This window comes from Mirounga angustirostris, unplaced genomic scaffold (genome assembly GCF_029215605.1).
Source record: "Mirounga angustirostris isolate CCGP_5_RB_7025 unplaced genomic scaffold, mMirAng1.0.hap1 SCAF_3, whole genome shotgun sequence".
Lineage (NCBI taxonomy): Eukaryota > Metazoa > Chordata > Mammalia > Carnivora > Phocidae > Mirounga > Mirounga angustirostris.
The window spans coordinates 68,450,215-68,475,821 of record NW_026991711.1 but is presented as its reverse complement, the minus strand read 5'-3'; the positions used below and the strand labels follow the sequence as shown (position 1 = coordinate 68,475,821).

General features: G+C 35.9%; 1 protein-coding gene across 11 annotated transcripts in view; it reads left to right on the top strand.

Annotated features, from left to right (window-relative positions):
* The window catches only part of PDS5B (PDS5 cohesin associated factor B), a 201,093-nt gene that overhangs the window by 150,866 nt on the left and 24,620 nt on the right, over positions 1-25,607 (top strand). For all 11 annotated transcript variants that reach the window (XR_010410041.1, XM_064586217.1, XM_064586223.1 and 8 more), the window contains 5 exons: positions 6,127-6,195; positions 7,589-7,725; positions 9,786-9,909; positions 23,746-23,950; positions 24,827-24,941. Coding sequence is in view for 10 of the 11 variants with exons in the window: in XM_064586217.1 (XP_064442287.1) it covers positions 6,127-6,195; positions 7,589-7,725; positions 9,786-9,909; positions 23,746-23,950; positions 24,827-24,941 (650 nt within the window). In the remaining variant the exon portion in view is untranslated. The remainder of the gene's footprint in view (positions 1-6,126; positions 6,196-7,588; positions 7,726-9,785; positions 9,910-23,745; positions 23,951-24,826; positions 24,942-25,607) is intronic.

Genomic DNA, 25,607 nt, shown 5'->3' with positions numbered 1-25,607 from the left:
TTTACATGTAACGTAAATAGTGATTTGGGTTAATTCACCATCTGTTTTTTGTGGTTTTTTTAAAGATTTTACTTATTTTTTGACAGACAGTGAGAGAGGGAACACAAGCGGGGGGAGTGGGAGAGGGAGAAGCAGGCTTCCTGCAGAGCAGGGAGCCCGATGTAGGGCTCGATCCCAGGACCCTGGGATCATGACCTGAGCGGAAGGCAGATGCTTAATTACTGAGCCACCCAGGCACCCCGGCCATCTGGTTTTTATTTTCAGTTTGTTTTATCAGTTCTCTTTTCATTTTACCCTTCTTTCTTTCCTTGTTTTTGATTAAATATTTTTATTCCATTTTCCCCTTTACTGACTTGGTTTTTACATTTTCCTATTCTTTTAGTGGTTGTCCTAGAGGATACAGCATTCTCCCTTGACTTCTGAACGCCAGTATCAATTAGTCTGTCTTAGCAACTTATCAAATACACAATAACTGTAGTCACCATGTCTTAAACTTTCAGGACAGCAGGTTCAGTATTTTAGGAACCTTAGCATACTTTAATTCCCTTTGTTTCCTTATACTTTTTGTGCTCTTGGTCACACAGGACCATTACTATTATATTTTCTACAGTTAGTGTTTATTTAGATTTACCAACATCTTTTCCCTTTTCTTTTTTCATTCCTTTTTGTCTATGTGATGATTTTCTTTATACTTGAAGAATTAAAAGAAGTATTTCTTTTAGTGTGGATTACTGCTGATGCAGTCTCTCGGTTTTTATTTGCCTGAAAATGTCTTTACTTTGCCTTCATTTTTTAAAGGATATTTTGTCCAGGTTTAGAATTCTAGCGTGGTATATTTCCTCCCCTCAGTAATTTGAAAATATTATACCATTATTTTCCATTTTCTTCTCTTTTCTCTTGAAATCGGCTGAGAGTCTTGCTCCTTTGAAGGTTTTCCTTTTGCTTTGAATAATCTTTTCTATTTTGCATTGGCTCCAGTTTCACAATGATGTGTCTGGGTGTGCTTTTCTTTGTATTTATCCTACTTGGGGGTTGTAGTTCTTCTTGAATGTATAGCTTTGGTGTTCTGAATAGTTTTTGTTTCATGTTCTCTTTCCTCTCTTATTGCAGTTCTAATTATACACTCAAAACATATAATTTCTTTTGCTGTGATCCAGCTGTTTGACACCTTTATGTACTTTTCTCCGTGTTCATGCATCATTTTTTGTTTTCTTCTGACCTGCATTTGAATTCACTAATTCACTCTTCATATTTGTCTAATCCTATGTTAAGCCCATGCGTTGAGTTCTTAATTACACTTATTTTATATTTCAATTTTATAATTTCTTTGTAGTTTTTAATATAGCTTTTAGTTCCCTGCCAGAATTCTCTATCTTGTCATTTAATTGTTGAACTTCTTTAATTAAGTTAACATTTATATCAGCCTTAATTTCTAGACCTCCTGTGGCTCTCTTTGTCTTGTCTGTTTTTTTCTCTTATTTTTTGGTAAAATCTTTTCTTACACACGTTTTTTTGTTTTGTTTTGTTTTGTTTTTGTTTTTGTTTTTTAAAGAGAGCACAAGCAGGGGGAACAGCAGGCAGAGGGACAAGCAGGCTCCCCGCTGAGCAAGGAGCCCGATGCGGGACTTGATCCCAGGACCCTGGGATCACGACCCGAGCCGAAGGTAGACTCTTAACTGACTGAGCCACCCAGGCACCCACACATGTTATTTTTGATTGCATGGTAGACTTTGCATATGAAAAATGTTACAGATAATTTGAGGACCTGAATGATTTTGTAATTCTTCTGGAGACAACTTACTTTTCCTTCTGACAGGTTGTGGAGCTATTGTCAGATCAGTTTGGTCCAGGCAAGAATGCACTGACTGGAAGCTGGGCTTCAGTTTTTGATAGGCTGATTCTTTTTCTGGTCACCTTATGTGTAGGGTATATTTGTTAGGGAGCCACCCGGAACTCAAGGGTGTTTAACAGGGACTCTGTTCTTTATTGGGCCCAGAATTCCAATTTTTTTCCTTCCTGCTCTGTGACAGTGATGAAAACATTACTCAACCTGTAAGTCTCTTTCACTTTCAGAATCAGTTATTGTTTGTATGAGAAAAGCAATCCTAGGACCAAACTCAAATCTTGATTTGTCTCCTCTTTTGAAACGTTGCCCTGCAAATTCTCACTGCTTTGGTAGCTTTTTTATCACCTTCACATTGATTTTTAAAAAGATCTTTTATCCAGCCTTTCCATTTGTTCCAATGGAAGATAGGTTCAAAAAACCTAATTAGCTCTTGCCAGAACAGAACTTTCACCTCTTTTAACCCATTAATTTGTCTTATTTTAATGTTGTATTTGATATGTATAAAGGAATATATATTTAACATTTGTGTAACTTGTTTTATAATAATACAGTGAACATTTACGAACTGTCAGCTCCTGGTTTATTACTTTCCAAACTTTTCTTTTTGTTTCTTCTCGGCCCCAGGTAACTACTGTGTTGAATTGGGATTTATTATTCCCTAACTAGAACAGAACACCACTTTAGCACATATATGTCTCTGAGTAGCATACTTGTTTAATTTTGCTTATTCTTGAGGTTTATGAGTTATACCATACATATTCTTGGCTGACTTGCCTTTATCATTACACATTTGTTTCTTAGAATAACCCTCCCTTGTTATTGCATCTAGCTGTGTGTGATTCATTACTCTGTATTATATATCACTGTGTGAAATTTCTTATATTTATTCTCTTTGTGGACATTTGGAATATTTCCATTTCTTTCCTCTTTAGAACAGTGCTCCTGTGAAGGTTCTTAGAGAGGCCTCATGATGCAAATGAGCAAGAATTTCTCTAGGTTATATTTATACGAGTGAAATTGATGAATAACAGTGTCTACACACATTTAACTTTTCGTTTTATTCCTGAATTACTTGTCAAAATCATTGCTAAAACTTATTTTTTTATTAGCAGTATATTGTACCCATTAGTGTCAGATCTTTTAATTTTTGCCCATCTAAAAGTTGGAAAATAGTGTCTCATTAGAGTCTTAATTTTTTTTTTTTTTAAAGATTTTATTTATTTATTTGACAGAGAGAGAGATAGCGAGAGCAGGAACACAAGTGGCGGGGGGGAGTGGGAGAGGGAGAAGCAGGCTTCCCGCCAAGCAAGGAGCCCGATGCGGGGCTCGATCCCAGGACCCTGGGATCATGACCTGAGCCGAAGGCAGACGCTTAATGACTGAGCCACCCAGGCGCCCCTCATTATAGTCTTAATTTGCATTTCTCTGGTTACTGATTTTTTATGTCTAGTCACCATTCATGTTGCCTCTTTATGAAATTCCTTTTGAGGTCTTTTGCCTTTTTTTCCCGAGCTTTTTGTCTTTTCCTCATAGGTAATCTTTACACACATTAATACTTTTTCAGGTATATGTTGCAATATCTTCATAAAAGATGAATAAAAATCTCATTTATGGTGTGTCTTTATACTCCTTTTATGGTGTCCTTTGAACAAAAGTTATTAATTTTAACGTAGCTAAATTTATCATTCCTTTCTTTTGTAGTTAGTGCTTTTTACATCCTTAAGAAATCCTTCCCTACTCTAGTGTCATAAAAATAGTCTCCCATATGTTCTAAAAGTTTTAAGATTTTCTTTTCACACTTAAAAAATTTAATCCATCTGGAATTGATTTGTTTGTTTGTATGCTATAACTTAAGGATTTCATTTCTTTTTACTTCCCATAGGACAACCAAATTTCCCATCAAAAGTTATTGAGTAACCTCTTTCTTTCAGTCCTCTGCATTGTTACCAGTTATAGGGTGTATAGCCTCTGTTCTTTACCATTGCTTTGTTTGCTCATCTACAGGATGTCTTTCATTAAAGTTTTGTAATTTTCTTTGTAAAGAAAATTTAAAATTTTTCTTGTACAACTTTGCTAGGTACTTTGATTTTTTAAATTACATTTTTATGTTTGTGGTTGATTTGGAGAATTATTTTATAGTTTTGATCTTCTATTCATCTTTCTTGCTAAACTTTTTTCTCCTTATTTTTAATTATTTCTGAAGAATGCCATTTTGGGGATGCCTGGGTGATGCAGTTGGTTGAGTTTCCAACTCTTGGTTTCGGCTCAGGTCATGATCTCAGGGTCGTGGTGTCGTGCCCCACGTCAGGCTCTGCACTCAAGCAGTAGCTGAGTTACCTGAGTTGCTAGGCTATGGTATCGAACCCCGCATCGGGGATTCTGCTTGAGACTCTCTCTCCATCTCTCTCTGCCCCTGCCCCCAACACATGCACACACGTGTTCTCTCTCTCTCTCTCTAAACTAAAATAAATAAATCTTTTTAAAAAGAGAATGCCAGTTTTGATTATTTTCTAATCCTTGAATATTTTATCTCTATATTAATTTCCTTATATTTCTATATGTGCTTCCTCTACTTACCATTTTTTCATCTCAACTTCATCTATCAGTTTTTTTGGAAGTGGTATAGTCAAGTCTTCTGTGGTAGTGAAGTTTTCTATCTTTACTCTTTTTTTTAATCATTTTTGTTTTGATTTATTTTGATATTCTTCTGCTGGTTGTCCAAATGTTCATGAATTTTATATCTTATTGTGTAAGATTTAAAAAAATACTTCAATATCCTGTTAATTAAATCCATATTCCGTTTCATGTTTTTTATCTTGACTAGTATATTTTTTCATCCTATTATTTTTAGATTTTCTGTCATTGGTTTTGTTGCATCTGTTTTGGTTTTATATTATTATTTTTGAACCATCTGACAGTCTGTTGGTTTTATTTATAATAACTTTTTCTATTTTGTAATATATGCTGATTGAATTTTTTCTTATGAATTAAATATTTTAGTGGAGTATATCTTTGAATAATCCTTTCAAAATGGCTTATAATTTGGAAACTTTCTCTCTGTCCTAGCTTGCTAAAAATATTTTTTTTTCCTTATTCTTGAGTACTAGAATCCTGTGTTTCAGGGTACTTGGCTGCAGAAAATCCAGAACATTGTTTTTTGGCATCTAGTCTTGCAGCTGAGAATCTGAAGTTGATCTGATTCTTGCTTCTTTTTTGGAAGGTTTCCCCATGGAATCTTTCAGGATCTTTTTAATATACTTAGTTCAGAAATTTCATCAGAACATTTCTAATGTGATTGCTTTTTCATTATTTCCACTTTTTACTTCGAAGGCAGTTCTGAAAGGAAGTGCATCCTAAGCTATATGTGTTTCATGAGTTTGCCTTCTGGATGTTGGGGCTTCCTATCCTGTTGCCAGAGGGTTACCTGAGCTGCTATTTGATTTGTTTCCTAGATTGCCTCTGGAAATCACTCCTGTCAGCTGGCGGTAACACTGGATCTCCAGTGTTCCAAGATTGGGTTCAGCTCTTTTGTCACCTTACTTTGATTTCCTGGCTGCCACTGTAAATGTACATCTTGAAATCCCTGCCCTCTATCATCTCAGGATTATTCTGTGATTGTGCTGAAAAAAAAAAAAAATCTAACTTTTTTGGAGGATGTTTCCCTTCTGTGCTTTTTATGGAGATATAAACCTAGCCCTGTTAATATTTTTACTGTATATTTTGTGTTTTAAAATTTTTTCTAAAGATTCTGGTCTTCTTTTTGGACCTTTTTGTTTTCCAACCCTCTGTGTGTGTGTGTGTGTGTGTGTGTGTTGCCATTTTGGTGGGAATTAGGTAGGAAGATACTAGTGCATATTCTTTCTTACCTACAGTCAACTGCAAACCTTTCTAATTTTTCTTCTGCTCAAGATATTTTGTATATACCTTTTTCCTTGTTTAAGAACTATGCTTTTTGTCTGTATTGATTTTTATCCTACTCCTTGCCAGCCACCTTAAATAATTGAATCGTTATTTTCAAAGGCTAAGTTAGGAAGTATATATAAGAGGTTAAAGTCAGTCCTACCTCACACCTGAAAAGAACCAACTGCTGATGGATGTGTAAGTGCTTTATGTGGGTGCTAGCGAAGATAAGTCTTTGAACCTTTTTGAGAAATAGATGAGGTATTTTAGTCATCTGTAATGACTGTCACTGCAGAAGGTAAAGATTTCATTCATTCACTAAAAATTAATTAAAGATGAAAATTCTTATTTATGTTTTAAAGTTCTTCATTTTTGTTCAGCTCCCAGGAAAAAAGACAACTAAGCTTTGGGTTCCAGATGAAGAAGTTTCTCCTGAGACAATGGTCAAAGTGAGTGATATGCATATAGATCTATTTATTTTAATACACTCATTAGATTGTATTATCATTAAAGGTGTTAAAATTTCTATTCCTGTTATAAAGATATGGCTATTAAAATCATCCGAGTTTTTATATTTATTGTACGACATCATCCCATGTACTCTGAGAGTATAGGGCAATAATGAGAAACCTGGGGCCCTATGGGCAGTTGCACATAATCTGATTTGGGGGAAAAAAAAGTGTTTGAAACTGCCTCTGTGTTGCTGCTTCTTAGTTATCAACCTTTTAATGGCAAAAGACATTTCTGATTTTCTTGTGTGCATCTCCTGTTCAGCAAAGATGGTCATCTAGGTTTTAAGACTATTTATCTTTTCCGTGGAATTTGATAAAACTTTTTATTTTGATTTTTAAAAAGTTCAACCTGTTATTCCTTGAATTACAAGTAATACATAAAAGACGGCTTATTGCTAGTGTAGAGAGTATTGATTTACTAAAATGATCTACAGTCTCTGACGTAGATCTCATTTCAATCCACTGTCCAAGGTGTGTAGGCCAGGAACAAATATATTAAATACTGTTTTTCTAGTTGTAGTTTCGTGTAAATCCATTCATATTGTGTATGTATGTGTATACTGGTTTATATTTTATATTAGGAAATACTTTGTCATGTTATTCCAGCTTCAGATTCTAATACTGTTTCTGTAGACCTATAGAGTAGCTGATGGAATGATGCTTGATGCTTCTGAGTTCCAGCATAAACCTGTTTTCTCAGCATTGGTATCAAGCAGCAGTTTTGTTTAGTCAAGCAGCACTGGACTAGAAGGCAGGCTTCCTGCAGTTAAGCTCATGCTTAACAAATGGCCCAGAAAAGGGATCTGAAGAGTGTCTGCCACATGCCATTGTTCAAGACCCACTTAGCTCCTGAGCCATAGATCTGTAAAAAGCTAAAATAATATGTGAAAAAGAGGTAATATGCACCCCATCAAAAAGAGTTGTTGGAAATATGAGAGGCAATAACAGGGTTTGAAGTACTTAAGTACTTCGTAATTATAAAATGTAGCACAAAAAATGGGAATATAATTTGCAGTTGGGAAATTAAGTTTTCTGACCAGGGAAGTTAACATGATTTTACTGTGAGTTTAAAGAATAGAGTTTATGATGGGGAAACAAAAAAAAAAGAACCAGTCTTTAGTTAAATCATTCATTTGTCAGTTGCCTGGGTGGGAGGGTAAAACATCTTTAAGACATCCAGTTATCTTGATATATGCAGAAAAGAATGATTCTTTTTTCCTTTACTTTTCTTAAAAAGCATCCATTAAAACCATTTCACTTTTTTTAAGGTTGATACAGAATTTCTTTAAAATGTAGTAATGTTGTATTTGTCAATTTGTCTTTTGAATAGATTCAGGCTATTAAAATGATGGTTCGATGGCTCCTTGGAATGAAAAATAATCACAGTAAATCAGGAACATCTACCTTAAGATTGTTAACTACAATATTGCATAGTGATGGAGACTTGACAGAACAGGGAAAAATTAGGTATGTAATTATTATTTCAAAATTCTTGTACACTACCTCAGTATCTGGTATAATTGTTTAATGGTGCAGTTTCTTTTTAAGAAAGTAGCTAGTTGAACACTACATCAAAAACTAATGATGTGCTATACGTTGGCTATAATTGAACATAATAAAAAAAAGTAAAAAATTAAAAAAAATAAAATACAAAAAAGTAGTTAGTATTCCTATGTATGTGTGCATATATTTTTATTGTAATATGCTTTTGTACAGTGATCATTTCAAAATGGCAGTCATATGTCAGAGGCAGGGTATTGCTATATATTGTAAATATTTTTAAACAACAGATGTTTACTTTTTCGAATATCTAATGTGTGAAAATGGTTAGTAACTTATTAGTAACTGATGTTTTCCATTCTTGTTAATGTCTAAAGGAAAAAGAACACACTAGGTAGAAGACAACTTACTGAATCTATTTCCAGAAGTAGAAATATATGCAAACTTAAAAATGTACTAGATGTAAATTATATAAACGCATGCACTTTGTTTTGTTTGAAAGATGTGGTTTAGTATGGTGATTGAAAAAGTGGACCCTGGAGCCTGGATTCAAATCCTCACACCACCATTTACCAGCGAATTACTTTAACCTCCTTATGTGTCAGTTTCTTCATTTATAAAATAGAGATAATGATTATACTTATCTTGTCTAGCTATTATAATTAAATTAGTCATTATTTATGGGCTTATTTAGATCTCATCTCACCTGTTTTTATTCATGTTATTCTTAAATGAAATCAAATGTGTATTTGAATTCTGCAAATATATGTGAATTACATTAGTTCACTTTTAAAACAAGTTTTTATATAGAAATTCAGTCTTCAAAAACTTAGTTGTAAAATATTTAATTTAATTATTTATCTTTATACAAAATAAGCTCCAGTAAGAAAAGTGGTGGTTGATATAATAGCCACTTGGAATATTGCTGTTGATGCACTGAATACAGAACCTTATAAATGTTGGCATGCATTCAGTCAGTATTTTTACATGATCCTTAGAAAGTTAAGGGGGGGTTGGGGTACCTGGGTGGCTCAGTCGTTAACCATCTGCCTTCGGCTCAGGTCATGATCCCAGCGTCCTGGGATTGAGCCCCGCATTGGGCTCCCTGCTCTGCGGGAGGTCTACTTCTCCCTCTGCCACTCCCCCTGCTTGTGTTCCCTCTCTCGCTGTGTCTCTCTCTGTCAAATAAATAAATAAAATCTTTAAAAAAAAAAAAAAAAAGAAAGAAAAAAGAAAGTTAAGGGGGGATTCTTAAATCAATTCAATCATTAGATTTTAGAAGACCAAGAGTGTGTCTTTTATGTCACTCTCAGTGCTTGCTGTATATACGGTAGACACATACTTGTTTCATGAATATTGAATCTTTTACTGTGGAAGAACATAGGGGGCACTAGTTAAGAAGTTACAACTTTCCCTCCTTTTCAGTCTGAAATCCCTGTAATTTATCTAATATATCACTATATATAAGGAAGGATTGTTCAGATGTATTTATTAGTTAAGAGTTTACTAATCTTTGAGGTGTGTCCTATTCAGCAGAAGTTTTCTTAAATTTAAAAGGAGCTTCTTGGTAATATTTGAAAAGTTGAATTCTAACTAAAAATTGTGATGTTTTCACTACACCTGCTTTCATTCTTCTTTTGTACTTAGCACATTAGTTTTAGTTGACTTGATTAACAAGTTAGGACATTTTTGTACCTAATCTGTAAGTAAACACATATCCATAAAAAATCCATAGTGGAAGACTTTAGACCCAATAACTAAACATACAAATAGATTTGTTCTAAGCTTCGCTAAAAGCTGGTTTGTGTAGGATGAGGGAATTAAATGACTTTAGAATAGAGAAGAGTTTTGTAGTATTAGACACCATCTTCCAAAGTTAAGTAAACATAATAGGGTGTTCATTATCACTAAATTGTGCTCCATCCTTTTTTTGGCCACAGGAATTTTTACAAAATTAGGTATAGCAAGTAGAAATGTTTTTGTGTAAACATTTAGAACTCTAACTTTCTTTCTTGCTTATTTTTTAGTAAACCAGATATGTCACGTCTGAGACTTGCTGCTGGGAGTGCTATTGTGAAGCTGGCACAAGAACCTTGTTATCATGAAATCATCACATTAGAACAGTATCAGCTCTGCGCATTAGCTATCAATGTAAGGAAGATGGCCAAATAGATTATGACTTTATATGGTCTTTGACTTTTAGGAAGAAAAAAGTCCACCATGATGGTAGAGAGAAAAGTCTTGAATTGTCTCCTTTTGGAAAATGTATTCATGAGAAATGTTTCAGAGTTCTAAAACTGTTGTTTGATTTTTGGGTTGCTAACATAGTACATTTGATTCTTGTTATTTGTAGTAGTTCTTTTCTACAGAGTCACCCCAATCACTGAATTAGCAAATACTGAACCATTGCTTTTAAGGAAAATATACGGGTGGTTTCTCCAAGCCTCTGGTCACATTTTTGTCAGTCTGTCAGTACATAATTTAAAGATAAATTATTTAATATATAGTCGTGTCATTAACATTGAACTCATGACCAACAGAGCTGTAACTCATGCCTCAGTGAAGCTTCACTAACATACTTTCTTCCTAAGTCACATCACAACCTTCTTGCTTTTAGGAACACTAAACAGCACTATGCTTGGGAGCTATTTTAAACAACAAAATCACCAACAAATGCACAAAAACACAAAAAATGTGGAACTAAATAGACTGTCAAAAGGACAGTAGTTTCTAAATATGAGAGCTGACATAACAGGCAAAGCATTGCTTTGTTCAGCTTCAGCTGGGACATGGGTCAGATGATTCAGATTGTTTGTTGCTCTGCTCATGTACTCACCAGTGACCCTGAAAATGCTTCAAGCATTGATTTTGGGGTTACAAATAAATTTTAGTGAGTAGGTGAATTCACAGATTTGGAATGTTTGTAAATAATGAGGACTTGAATGTATTTAGTTCTTTTTATTTTGTTGATCACCATACATTACATCATTAGTTCTTGATGCAGTGTTCCATGATTCATCCTTTGCGTATAACACCCAAGTGCTCCGTGCAGTACGTGCCCTCTTTAATACCCATCACCAGGCTAACCCGTCCCCTCACCCCCCTCCCTTCTAGAACCCTCACTTTGTTTCTCAGAGTCCATTGTCTCATGGTTCGTCTGATTTACCCCACTTCATTCTTCCCTTCCTGCTATCTTCTTTTTTTTTTTTTTTAACATGTAATGTACTATTTGTTTCAGAGGTACAGGTCTGTGATTCAGCAGTCTTACACAATTCACAACACTCACCATAGCACATACCCTCCCCAATGTCTATCACCCAGCCACCCCATCCCTCCCACCCCCCACCACTCCAGCAACCCTCAGTTTGTTTCCTGAGATTAAGAATTCCTCATATCAGTGAGGTCATATGATACATGTCTTTCTCTGATTGACTTATTTCGCTCAGCATAACACTCTCCAGTTCTATCCACGTCATTGCAAATGGCAAGATTTCATTCCTTTTCATGGCTGCATAATATTCCTGTGTGTGTGTGTGTGTGTGTGTGTGTGTGTGTGTATACAGCACATCTTCTTTATCCATTCATCTGTCAGTGGACATCTTGGCTCTTTCCATAGTTTGACTATTGTGGACATTGCTGCTATAAACATTGGGGTGCACGTACCCCTTCAGATCCCTACATTTGTATCTTTGGGGTAAATACCCACTAGTGCAGTTGCTGGATTGTATGGTAGCTCTATTTTCAACTTTTTGAGGAACCTCCATACTGTTTTCCAGAGTGGCTGCCCCAGCGTGCATTCCCACCAACAGTGTAGGAGGGTTCCCCTTTCTCTGCATCCCCGTCAACATCTGTCGTTTCCTGACTTGTTAATTTTAGCCATTCTGACTGGTGTGAGGTGGTATCTCATTGAGGTTTTGATTTGGATTTCCTTGATGCCAAGCAATGTTGAGCACTTTTTCATGTGATATGATGTCTTTTGGATGTCTTCTTTGGAAAAATGTCTGTTCATGTCTTCTGCCCATTTCTTGATTGGTTATTTGTTCTTTGGGTGTTGAGTTTGCTATAAGTTCTTCATAGATTTTGGATACTAGCCCTTTATCTGATACGTCATTTGCAAGTATCTTCTTCCATTCTGTTGGTTGTCTTTTGGTTTTGTTGACTGTTTATCTTGCTGTGCAAAAGCTTTTTATCTTGATGAAGTCCCGGTAGTTCATTTTTGCCCTTGCTTCCCTTGCCTTTGGCAATGTTTCTAGGAAGAAGTTGCTGCGGCTGAGGTCGAAGAGGTTGCTGCCTGTGTTCTCCTTTAGGATTTTGATGGACTCCTGTCTCACATTGAGGTCTTTCAACCATTTTGAGTCTATTTTTGTGTGTGGTGTAAGGAAATGGTCCACTTTTATTCTTCTGCATGTGGCTGTTCAGTTTTCCCAACACCATTTGTTGAAGAGACTGTCTTTTTTCCATTGGACATTCTTTCCTGCTTTGTCGAAGATTAGTTGACCATAGAGTTGAGGGTCCATTTCTGGGCTTTCTATTCTGTTCCATTGATCTATGTGTCTGTTTTTGTGCCAGTACCGTACTGTCTTGATGATGACAGCTTTGTAATAGAGCTTGAAGTCCGGAATTGTGATGCCACCAGCTTTGCTTTTCTTTTTCAACATTCCTCTGGCTATTCAGGGTCTTTTTGGTTCCATACAAATTTTAGGATTATTTGTTCCATTTCTTTGAAAAAAGTGGATGGTATTTTGATGGGGATTGCATTGAATGTGTAGATTGCTCTAGGTAGCATTGACATCTTCACAATATTTGTTCTTCCAATCCATGAGCATGGAACGTTTTTCCCTTTCTTCGTGTCTTCCTCAATTTCTTTCATGAGTATTCTATAGTTTTCTGAGTACAGATTCTTTGCCTCTTTGGTTAGATTTATTCCTAGGTATCGTATGTTTTTGGGCGCAATTGTAAATGGGATAGACTCCTTAATTTCTCTTTCTTGTCTTGTTGTTGGTGTATAGAAATGCAACTGATTTTTGTGCATTGATTTTATATCCTGCCACTTCACTGAATTTCTGTATGAGTTCTAACAGTTTTGGGGTGGAGTCCTTTGGGTTTTCCACATAAAGTATCATATCATCTGCAAAGAGTGAGAGTTTGACTTCTTCTTTGCCGATTTGGATGCCTTTTATTTCTTTTTGTTGTCTGATTGCTGTGGCTAGGAATTCTAATACTGTGTTGAGTAGCAGTGGTGATAGTGGACATCCCTGCCGCGTTCCTGGCCTTAGGGGGAAAGTTCTCAGTTTTTCCCCATTGAGAATGATAAATTCGCTGTGGGTTTTTCATAGATGGCTTTTATGATATTGAGGTATGTACCCTCTATGCCTATACTCTGAAGAGTTTTGATCAAGAAAGGATGCTGTACTTTTTCAAATGCTTTTTCTGCATCTATTGAGAGGATCATATGATTCTTGTTCTTTCTTTTGTTAATGTATTGTATCACATTGATTAATTTGTGGATGTTGAACCAACCTTGCAGCCCAGGGATAAATCCCACTTGGTCGTGGTGAATAATCCTTTTAATGTACTGTTGGATCCTGTTGGCTAGTATTTTGGTGAGAATTTTTGCATCCATGTTCATCAGGGATATTGGTCTGTAATTCTCCTTTTGGATGGGGTCTTTGTCTGGTTTTGGGATCAAGGTAATGCTGGCCTCATAAAATGAGTTTGGAAGTTTTCCTTCCATTTCTATTTTTTGGAACAGTTTCAGAAGAATAGGTATTAATTCTTCTTGAAATGTTTGGTAGAATTCCCGTGGGAAGCCATCTGGCCCTGGGCTTTTGTTTTTTGGGAGATTTTTGATGACTGCTTCAATTTCCTTAGTGGTTATAGGTCTGTTCAGGTTTTCTATTTCTTCCTGGTTCAGTTTTGGTAGTTGATACATCTCTAGGAATGCATCCATTTCTTCCAGGTTATCTAATTTGCTGGCATAGAGTTGCTCATAATATGTTCTTATAATTGTTTGTATTTCCTTGGTGTTGGTTGTGATCTCTCCTCTTTCATTCATGATTTTGTTGATTTGGGTCCTTTCTCTTTTCTTTTTGATAAGTCTGGCCAGGGGTTTATCAATCTTGTTAATTCTTTCAAAGAACCAGCTCCTAGTTTCGTTGATCTGTTCTACTGTTCTTTTGGTTTCTATTTCATTGATTTCTGCTCTGATCTTTATTATTTCTCTTCTCCTGCTGGGTTTAGGCTTTATTTGCTGTTCTTTCTCCAGCTCCTTTAGGTGGAGGGTTAGGTTGTGTACTTGAGACCTTTCTTGTTTCTTGAGAAAGGCTTGTATTGCTATATACTTTCCTCTTAGGACTGCCTTTGCTGCATCCCAAAGATTTTGAACAGTTGTGTTTTCATTTTCATTGGTTTCCATGTATTTTTTTAATTCTTTTTTAATTTCCTGGTTGACCCATTCATTCTTCAGTAGGATGCTCTTTAGCCTCCATGTTTTTGAGTTCTTTCCGACTTTCCTCTTGTGATTGAGTTCTAGTTTCAAAGCATTGTGGTCTGAAAATAGGCAGGGAATGATCCCAATCTTTTGGTACCGGTTGAGACCTGATTTGTGACCTAGGATGTGATCGATTCTGGAGAATGTTCCATGGGCATTAGAGAAGAATGTGTATTCCATTGCTTTGGGATGGAAAGTTCTGAATATGTCTGTGAAGTCCATTTGGTCCAGTGTGTCATTTAAAGTCTTTATTTCCTTGTTGATCTTTTGCTTAGATGATCTGTCCATTTCAGTGATGGGGGTGTTAAAACCCCCCACTGTTATTGTATTATTGTCAATGTGTTTCTTTGCTTTTGTTATCAATTGCCTTATATAATTGGCTGCTCCCATGTTAGGGGGAAAGATATTTACAATTTTTAGATCTTCTTGTTGGATAGACCCTTTAAGTATGATGTATTGTCCTTCCTCATCTCTTATTACAGTCTTTGGTTTAAAATCTAATTTGTCTGATATAAGTATTGCTACCCCAGCTTTCTTTTGGTGTCCATTAGCATGGTAAATGGTTTTCCATGCCCTCACTTTCAATCTGGAGGTGTCTTTGGGTCTAAAATGAGTCTCTTGCAGACAGCATATCGATGGGTCTTGTTTTTTTATCCAGGCTGATAGCCTGTGCCTTTTGATTGGGGCATTTAGCCCATTTACATTCAGGGTAACTATTGAAAGATAGGAATTTAGAGCCATTGTATTGCCTGTAAGGTGACTGTTACTGTATATGTACTGTGTGTTCCTTTCTGGTCTATGTTACTTTTAGGCTCTCTCTTTGCTTAGAGGACCCCTTTCAATATTTCTTGTACGGCTGGTTTTGTGTTTGCAAATTCCTTTAGTTTTTGTTTGTCCTGGAAGCTTTTTATCACTCCGTCTATTTTCAGTGACAGGCTAGCTGGATATAGTATTTTTGGCTGCATATTTTTCTCATTTAGTGCTCTGAATATATCATGCCAGTCCTTTCTGGCCTGCCAGGTCTCTGTGGTTAGGTCTGTTGTCAGTCTAATGTTTCTACCATTGTAGGTTACAGATCTTTTCTCCCGAGCTGCTTTCAGGATTTTCTCTTTGTCTCTGAGACTCCGTAAGTTTTACTATTAGATGTCGGGGTGTTGACCTATTTTTATTGATTTTGAGGGGGGTTCTCTGTGCCTCCTGGATTTTGATGCCAGTTTCCTTCCCCAAATTAGGGAAGTTCTCTGCTATAATTTGCTCCAATATACCTTCTGCCCCTCTCTCTCTTTCTTCTTCTTCTGGGATCCCACTTATTCTAATATTGTTTCGTCTTTCAGTATCACTTATCTCTCGAATTCTGCCCTCGTGATCCTCTAGTTGTTTATCTCTCTTTTTCTCAGCTTCTTTATTTTCCATCATTTGGTCTTCTGTATCACTAATTCTCTCTTCTGCCTCATTTATCCTAGCAGAGCCTCCATTTTTTATTGCATCTCATTAATAGCGTTTTTTATTTCAACTTGGTTAGATTTTAGTTCTTTTATCTTTCCAGAAAGGGTTTCTCTAATATCTTCCATGCTTTTTTCAAGCCCAGCTAGTATCCTTAAAATCGTCTTTCTGAACTCTAGTTCCGCCATCTTACTGATGTCCGTACTGATTAAGTCCTTGGCAATCAGTACTGCCTCTTGTTCTTTTTTTTTGAGGTGATTTTTTCCATCTTGTCATTTTGTCCAGAGGAGAATAGATGAATGAGAGAACAAAACGCTAACAGGGTAACAGTGTCCCCAGAAAGATATATACTAAACAAATCAGAAGAGACCTGAAACCGGGGGAAAAGAAAGGGAAAGAAAGAAAAAAGAAAAAGGAAAAGATAAAAACAAACAAACAAAAAACCAGAGTATGATCATATATGATCAGGCTGGTGCTTAGATCAGTGCCACGCACTAAATTTGGGGCATATTTTGGTCTGTTAGAAGAAAGTGCCTCCCAAAATTTTAAAGAAAGAAAAACTCATATATGTACAAAAATAAGGGTTAATTACAAAAGGGATGGAATATGACTGTAAAGATGAAAATTATAAAAGATTTTATGAAAGGAATTGATAAGTTGGTTGAAAAAAGAAAGAAGAGGACTTAAAAGAGAGAATGTGATCAGGCAGGAGACTAGAACAAAGCCATACATTAGAGATTTAGGGTATATTTTGGTCTGTTAGAAGAAACTGTATCCCAAAATTTTAAAGAGAGAAAACTTATATATATATACCAAATATAAGGTTAACTACTATGAAGGGATAGAATATGACTCTTAAAGTGAAAAATAAAAAAGATTTTTTATAAATGGGATTGATAAGATGTTGGTGGAAAAAGGGAAATAGAGAAATTCAAAAAAAGAAAAAATGAAAGTTAAAAAAAAAATTAACTTTGAAAGACTAAAGAATCATGGGAAAAAAGCCATGAATTCTATGTGCTGTATTCCCGTAGCACTGGAGTTCTGCCGTTCTCATTGATCAGTAAACTTGGTCTTGGCTGGCTGTTCTTGCTGATCTTCTGGGGGAGGGGCCTGTTGCCTGGTTCCCAAATGTCTTTGCCGGAGGCGGAATTGCCCCGCCCTTGCCTGGTCCGGGCTAAGTAATCTGCTCGGGTTTGCTCTCGGGAACTTTTGTTCCCTGCAAGCTTTCCGTCCAGCTTTGGAGGCAGAGAGTGAAAATGGCGGCCTCCCAATCTCCGCCCCAGAGGAGCCAAGAACTCAGGGCCCCACTCCTCAGTGAGTCCCCAGAGAAAAGCCGTCAGTCACTCCCGTCTCCCTGGTCTCCGGCCGCACTCCGTGCTCAGCCGGCCTGTGACCGAGCATTTCTGTCTCTGCCACCCGACCCTGTGTGGAGTCTCCAAACCCAGCAGATCCCTGCAGCGTGCTCCCGCGCCGCTCCTCCTGGGGGAGGAAGAGGAGTGTCCCCGGATCTGCTGCTTTTTGGGTCCCTGCTGGAGGAGCAGAGGCCCAGCTGTGCCAGGGATCATGGTTTATGGCAACCCCGAGCTGAGAGCCTGCTCCTCGGCTCCGTCTCTGCAGCTGGCTTCCCCGCTCCAATACTTGGGAGCTCTGCCGCACTCAGGCTCCACCTGTCTTTGTGTGACTCCGAGGGTCCTGAGACCACACTGTCCTGCGAGGGTTCCACCCCCTGCTTAGCCACTGGAGCGACGTCCCTCACTGGAGCCAACTTCTAAAAGTTCCGATTTTGTGCTCCGGGGCTCTATCACTTGCCAGTAGCGGCCGTCGGAGGCCCCCTCCCCCGCCGTCTACCCTCCTGAATATCGCCTCGGATTCACTTCTCCGCTCATCCTACCTTCCTGAAAGTGGTCGCTTTTCTGTTCAGAGAGTTCCTGTTATTCTTTTCTTCAGTCTCCTGTTGAATTCGTAGGTGTTCAGAATGGTTTGATCCCTATCTAGCTGAATTCCTGGGACCAGACGAAATTTAGGTCTCCTACTCCTCTGCCATCTTGCCCCTCCCCCTGAATGTATTTAATTCTTAAATGGAAGAAAAAAATACGCAGAAATTTACAGTTTTGTAAAGATACAGTATAGATTAATTTTAGGTCAGAAGCATTTCTTATTCAAGCCAGTTAAATTTTCAAATTATTAACAGTGGTACTAATGGATTCATACTCCAGTCTTATAGAGTTCATATTAGAGTAACATAATATTTGAATTGTATCACTGTGGAAGTTTTTAGCGTCATTGAGAAAATTAAAAAGGACTTCCATAATAGTAAATTTGATATTTCAGTATGAGTTTTTAATTCATTATTTGGTCATTTTACACTGGATTTTCCTGTTCTTTTCCAAGTAGTTTTATGTATAAGAATTTGGCATTTCTTTCAGGGATAATTATAATTTTTCTCTCCACGCTTCCTTCTGCTTATTTAAAAATTAGTGCTTATGTGTGACCCCCAGACATAAACAGTCATTTGTTTTTTAATTGTAATCATTTTGTAAGTTTTTGGTGCTTTAGTCTTTTAAATAGCTATTCCAAATCTTGTTTATAATTTGTTTTAGTTTTAGTGTTGTAATTCAGATATTAACACTGACCCATTTGAAAATGGGATTTTGGGGAGTCCATAATTTCCTGGTTTAGTTTTCCTCATTTAATTTTAGAGATAATTTTATTTTGCAAGAAAGTGAAAATTGTTTAAAAAGTATATATTAAATTTCTTAGAAGAAAACCTTTGTAATTTTTTTTTTTTTTAATTGGTGATTCTAGTAGTCTGTTGATTTATCATGTTCTTGGTCTGATATTTCTAAGGGTGTTGATGCTACCAGTATTGAAGTGGAAATTTTTACAGAAGTATGGAAATATGTGAAAGAAATGGGCTTTGTTTGAAACTTACTGTGTATAAGAAGTATGTACAAATTGTACAATGTCCTCTGTGAAAAGCATCCACACTTATGAACTTCTAGAGATTTTCTAGCACACTATATGTTATATATTACTATTTCAATCACCAAATTCCCAAGGTGGAAGTTCAAATTGCCTAAGTTTTAAGATGGTTTTTGAATTCTGTTGACTGTGGAACATATGTTTATTGTTAAAAGTTAGTTATTAGCATATTCTCACAACTTACAGACATGGAGTTACCCTCTTCTGAACAAAACCTTTCCCTAATTCTGCTGTTCTTGTATACCACATGCCTATCTCTTTTTTTTAAACCTCCAAACCTCAAAGAGTAATCCATATCTTTGTCTGTCTTACCCTTTTATCTCTCACTCCTCATTACTCATACTTTTGGCTTTTGCCTTCCTTCTTTTTCCAAAAATGCTTTGTTAAAGGCCTCAAATCCAGTATCTTAGTCTTCATTATACATGTCCTTTCTGCATTATTTGACAGAGCTCATGGCATCTTTATTCTTGAAATTCTCCTCGGTTTCTGTCTCCTGATTTTTGTCATACTTCTCTGACTACATTTTTGGTTGTTTTTTTTCTTCGCTTTAAATGTATGTTTTCTTTCTTTTTTAAAAGATTTTACTTATTTGAGAGAGAGTGAGACCAAGAGCATGATTGGGCGAGGGGAAGGGCAGAGGGAGAAGCAGGCTCCCCACTGAGCAGGGAACATCCTGATGTGGGGCTCGATTCCAGGACCCCAAGAGCATGACCTGAGCCTGAGCCAAAGGCAGACGCTCAGTCAACTGAGCCACCCCGGCACCCCTGTAAATATATGTTTTCTATGTGGATCTGCCCATGACTAAATTTTCCACTTACACATTTCTTTTTTGGCCGTCGTATTGTCTATGTAGATGACTCCCATACTAGCAACATTAGCTTTTTTCAAGTCAGAGTCTGGCCCCACTTCTAGGTTAAACAGAAATTTCAAACTTTTGTGTTCTGTGAATGTGAAGACTAAATTCATAATCTTTCCTAAATCTATTCTTTATTGAGATGTAGAGCCTCTGTAAGTGTTAAATAAATCCAAATGGCATTCTTAGATTGAAAAGCATGATTTATTTTTGACTATTTGCTTGTCCTTGCACCTTGTTGCAAAAGTGCAGATAATCTGTCCTATACTTATTATATCTTTTCATTCATATCTTCTTAACTATTCTTAACCACCATAATCATCATTAGCTCTGACCTAGACTATTGTGAGACTTTTCTTCTCCACTGTGAGTTAAATTTCCCTATCACAGTTCCAATCATATTATTCCCCCAGGCAAAAATTTTTAGGACCTTGGGGCGCCTGGGTGACTCAGCCGTTAAGTGTCTGCCTTCGGCTCAGGTCATGATTCCAGGGTCCTGGGGACGCTGCTCAGTGGGAAGCCTGCTTTTTCCTCTCACACTCACCTTGCTCGTGTTCCCTCTCTTGCTGTCTCTTTCTCTCTGTCAAATAAATAAAATCTTAAAAGAAAATATTTAGGACCTTATACTTGTAAAAAAGAAAAAAATGCATATATTTTACAGCTTGGCCATTTGAGCCCTTCTAATTTGTCGACCCAAATATACATTTTTAACCCACTACCCTTATCTACCCTCATGTCAGTGAAGCTGAATAATTTTTTTCTTTTATGTGCCTGTAGTTTCCTGACTCTGGCTTTCTTCTCGCCCTCCTATTTCTACACATCCAAATCCTACCCTTTTTGCAAATCAAGGCTTAAACACAAACTTCTCCACAAAACTTGCTCAGATTCTTACAGCTGGTCTCATTTTTATTCCCCACAGATTTTATCTACAGTCCTCTGATACATACATGCCTTGTGCTTTTTTTATTTATGTACCTGTGGTTTATTTCTCTTACTTGAGTTGAGCTCTTTAGAGGAGTATTGTATCTCAGAGGCCTTTGTTATATATCTGAATAGAAAGCAAACCTGGAGAAATAGAAATTCAGTAATACAAATCTTACTGTTATTTAAGAATTAGCTGAGTATTTTATAATTTGAATGCAATTCATGAACTGTGTGCTGTACGTTGTTCTAGGTTCTGTAAATACAGAGATGAGTGAGTCATGGCTACTGCCCTCAAGAACATAACTTCTTAGGAGAACAGAAAATATAAATAAGTGTTGATAATACAGTGTGATACACAAAATAATTGAATTATTTGCAAGATACCATCAGTAGTTTTGTGGATAATTTGTATTAGAAAAGGCCACTAAAAGTGAATTTACATAAGATGCAGACTAAAATTAATTTCACAGTTAGTAGTGAATAAAAGCTTTTAATTGGAACTTTATCTTGGAGGAAAATATTTTGTAGTATTAGACACTATCTTCTTTTTTCCTTATATTGAACCAAATATTGGTTATAACCATAACCATGAAAGTATTAAGTGTTTACTTTTCTGAGAGTATATTTTTTCTGATAAAAATTGTATTACTCTATCCTGTACTTCACATTTAACTTTTATAACATAGTGAAAAGGGTAATCATCTTTGCAAAAAACAAAATAAACATTTGAAGACTTCCTCAGTTCCTAGGAACTCATCTTTTAAATCTTTATTCAGATGATTCTGTTTGATGTATCTGTTTGTCATCATTCTTGTCAATTTTCTCATCTTTTACTACTGTGTCAGTTGCTTGCAAATGATTTAGCAGTTCCTCTCTAACTTCACTTTAATGACTTTTTGGACTCTTACTACCTTTGCCATATTAATTTGCTTTGTTAGATCCTGAATGATTTGTGAGAAAGTGACAGACATGGTCTTGGTTGGGAATGTATCTGAATGGGGGGAGGGATGTGTTGGGGAAATTAATTTTTTAATGAATGGTATGCTCATTTGTGAATATATTTGTGATATGTTCACTTATACAGTTTTCATGGTAAATAATCAGATAATGAAGATTCCTTTCCCTCATGGGAATTTTAATACTGAGGAAGGAATGAGTTAACATTAACTTTATTTTGTTGAGTATGAGGGTAGATAATAGATAATATTTCTACGAAAGCTAGAATGCTTTCTAAAAAGTATTTGGTGTAATAAACTGAAATTTATATTTTTTATATAATTTTTAAAAAAGATTTTATTTATTTGAGGAGAGAGAGAGAGAGCGAGCACCAGCATAGGGGAGAAGGAGAGGGTAGAAGCAGACTCCCTGCTGAGCAGAAAGTCTGACAGACAAGGGGCTTGATCCCAGGATCCCAAGATCATGACCTGAACTAAAGGCAGATGCTTAACTGACTGAGCCATCCAGGTGCCCATTATTTTCTTTATATATATATATATATATATATATATATATATATATATATATATATATATATATTTATTATATATATATATATACACACACACATATATATATTTATATGTAATATATATAAATATAATTTTATGTATAACTATTTTATTTATATATAAATATAAATTTACATATAATTTTTATATATAAATATATGTTTATACATATAAATTTTAAAAAAGATTTTATTTATTTGGGAGAAAATAAACTGAAGTTTAAATTAAATGAAAGAAGATATACAAAATAAGGATTTAAAAATAAGTGCAAGAATATATGTTAAGAAAAAGAAGAAGAAGAAGGTAGCGGGAGGGGAAGAATGAAGCGGGGGAAATCGGAGGGGTAGACGAACCATGAGAGACAATGGACTCTGAAAAACAAACTGAGGGTTCTAGAGGGGAGGGGGCGGGAGGATGGGTTAGCCTGGTGGTGGGTATTGAGGAGGGCACATTCTGCATAGAGCACTGGGTGTTATGCACAAACAATGAATCATGGAACACTTCATCTAAAACTAATGATGTAATGTATGGGGATTAACATAAGAATAAAAAAATAATAAAAAAAAATTAAAAAAGTGCAAGATGTTATGACCTAGGTTTTGAAGAAAAACCAAATGAACATTATAGATAGTAGAAATAGTATACATAACATTGCAATAATATGAAACATACCACACTTTGTGTTAATTGGTGGAGGGTAAGGTGTAATTATGAAGGTCTTTGTATGTCTATAGAAGATCTTTGTATGTCTCATATATGACTTAAATATCATATTGAACTTTGTCCTATAGTTTATTCCACAGATAATCTGTATATCAAATATTGTGCTAAGTTTAGAGGCACAAAGGTGAATAAAGATATAGTTCTTGTCTTTACGGAATGAGCAGTGATAGGTAAGACCTATAAACCAATATTTTAATACTGTATAGTAAATGCTATGCTGGAGATATACGTAGAATGCTAAGAGGGCACAGAGCTGGATGCCTGATAAAGACTCCACAATGATTTCTGAAGCTAGAGGAGCCATTGTTAGAGTTGAGGAGGAGTTGGTTAGGAGAATGGAGGTGGGTGGTTTAGGAGAGGGAGTATGAGGGAAACAGGCACAGCGGTAATGAACAGTTGGTTTATTTATAGAACTGAAAGTAATTTGGTGTTTCTGAAATTGATGAGAGTTGTGCATTTTAATCTGAAAATGCAAAATATACGAAAATCTAAAATATATAAATTGGACAGAGTTTTATCTTGCTCAGTAACTGAGGTAGCCTAATATGAGATACTGTTTAAACTATTTTTAATACCTTAACTTAGGATGGATTTATATGTACTAGTTTTATCTGTTTTAAAAGTACATTCAGGGCACCTGGGTGGCTCAGTCGGTTAAGCATCTGCCTTTGGCTCAGGTCATGACCCCGGGGTCCTGGGATCAAGCCCCACATCAGGCTCCTGGCTCAGCAGGGAGCCTGCTTCTTCCTCTCCCTCTGCCTCTCCCCCTGTTCATGCTCTCTCTGTCTCTCTCTCTGTATCTGTGTCTCAAATGAATAAATAAAATCTAAAAAAAAAAAAAAAGTACATTATTTTCTAACACATGTAACTGGTAGTTACTAATTAGGGTCCAGGTAATTACACTCCAGCCTTGAAATTAACATATCACAACATCTCAGTCTTGTGAGCAGAAGCAATGATTGTGAATACACTTAGTCTCCTTTACCCTTCAAATTTTGTATTTGGGGTTTTACTTACTCTTTGCTGCCATATGAGTAATCTGTGGAATAATTATGTCTTTACAGGATGAATGCTATCAAGTAAGACAAGTGTTTGCTCAGAAACTTCACAAAGGCCTTTCCCGATTACGGCTTCCACTTGAGTATATGGCAATCTGTGCACTTTGTGCAAAAGATCCTGTAAAAGAGAGAAGAGCTCATGCTAGGCAGTGTCTGGTAAAAAATATAAATGTGAGACGCGAGTATCTGAAGCAGCATGCAGCTGTTAGTGGTAAGCATATATGAAAATGAAAAGTATACTTTTCTAGCCAGTTTCAGTTTTATAGAATACAAAATGATGTTACTGTTATTTATTATTGTCTAATCGGGAGTCGTTAAATAATAAGGTTGTTACTATTTTTCAGTAACTGCTTTCCTTTAAAAAAGGTCATTTTTAAAATATAAATGCATAGGTATTTAAATAGCAACCCATATCTCTGTATAACTGACTAAATGGCTAAGGAAAATAAGCACTGACACTGGAGATACTTTAAATAAAACAGTAAAATACAGATAATACATATAAAGATTGTCTTAAGTACTGTCTTTTAGATTAAAAAAGTACAGGTCTTTCATTTTTCATCATTCTCACCTGGAGCTGATGTTAGTATCAGGTGCTTGTGTGCCTGTTTTTAATCTGCTCACTTTATCTCATCTATATTATTATCAAATAGTATCAATCATCCTATATTTGTGCAGTATTAACATTGAAAGATGTATCATATTTTTGCTTAGCAGCTTAAGGGAGTCTTAAACATACGGTTGCTCATAATAAGAAAAATGGATCTTATGTTTCTTAATTTCTTAGTCTTGGATAGTTTGTTCTGGTCACTTTTTACCATGTGCATTTGAAAATGAAAATATGTGTCTTTATAGCCTCAACAAATGGTGCATTTAGTAGGCATTTCAATATTGGATGTGGTGGATGAGTAAATAACCTTGTTTTTGATGTTCCTCAACACTAGACATTTCAGTATATTTTTCTTCTACCATGTGGGTAAACTATTGGAATGCAGGAAATATGGTATCAGAGTCAGACAGAAAGAGTAAGATTTGGTTTTCTAACAACCTGGATATTTTTGTTTTGTCTTGTTTTTTTCTTTTTCAGAAAAATTATTGTCTCTTCTACCAGAATATGTTGTTCCTTATACAATTCACCTTTTGGCACATGACCCAGATTATGTCAAAGTACAGGATATTGAACAACTTAAAGATGTTAAAGAGTAAGACTTTTTCATCCCATTTTCATGTTTTCTGAAGTTTTTTTTCTTCGCTGCTGATAATGGAATCTCCATTATAATTAGTTTATTAGATTTATTTAATTTCTTAGGAGTTTAAGGTTCTTTCCCTTATTCTCTTGTTTTTCTTTTTTCATACCATCTCTTCATATTTCATTTCCTATGTGACTTCCCAAAACTTAATTTAGCACAATTACTGTACTACTATTCTGTTTCTCTACCGTTCTAGCATTTCTTTTCTAGGATGCAGTCCATTAAAAGCTTCTGTTCTAGTTCCTGTCTTTTCCTACTTTCTTCTGCAGCTCTGGATTTTCATGTGGGCTTTATTCACATAGCACTTTTTCTTTGCAGTAACTGTCTTCCTCTGTAGGAAGAGAGAATGGTCTAATTTAATAACGGGCCAAGTTGGTAACCAGGGAACTACCCCACTTACGACTTCATTGGTGATTCTCTATTTCAAGTTTATGACACTTGTAATTCTTTCAAAGATTATTGTTGAGAGGCCAAAAAACCATCTATGCCTGGGTGTGGAATAGGGAAATATAATGGTGTTTAGAGAAGTCTTTATAACACCAGCATAGTTCTTTAAGTTTGAGACCCTAGTTCTCTTTCTGCTATAATAAAGGATTACCATTGTGGTTTTGAATAAAT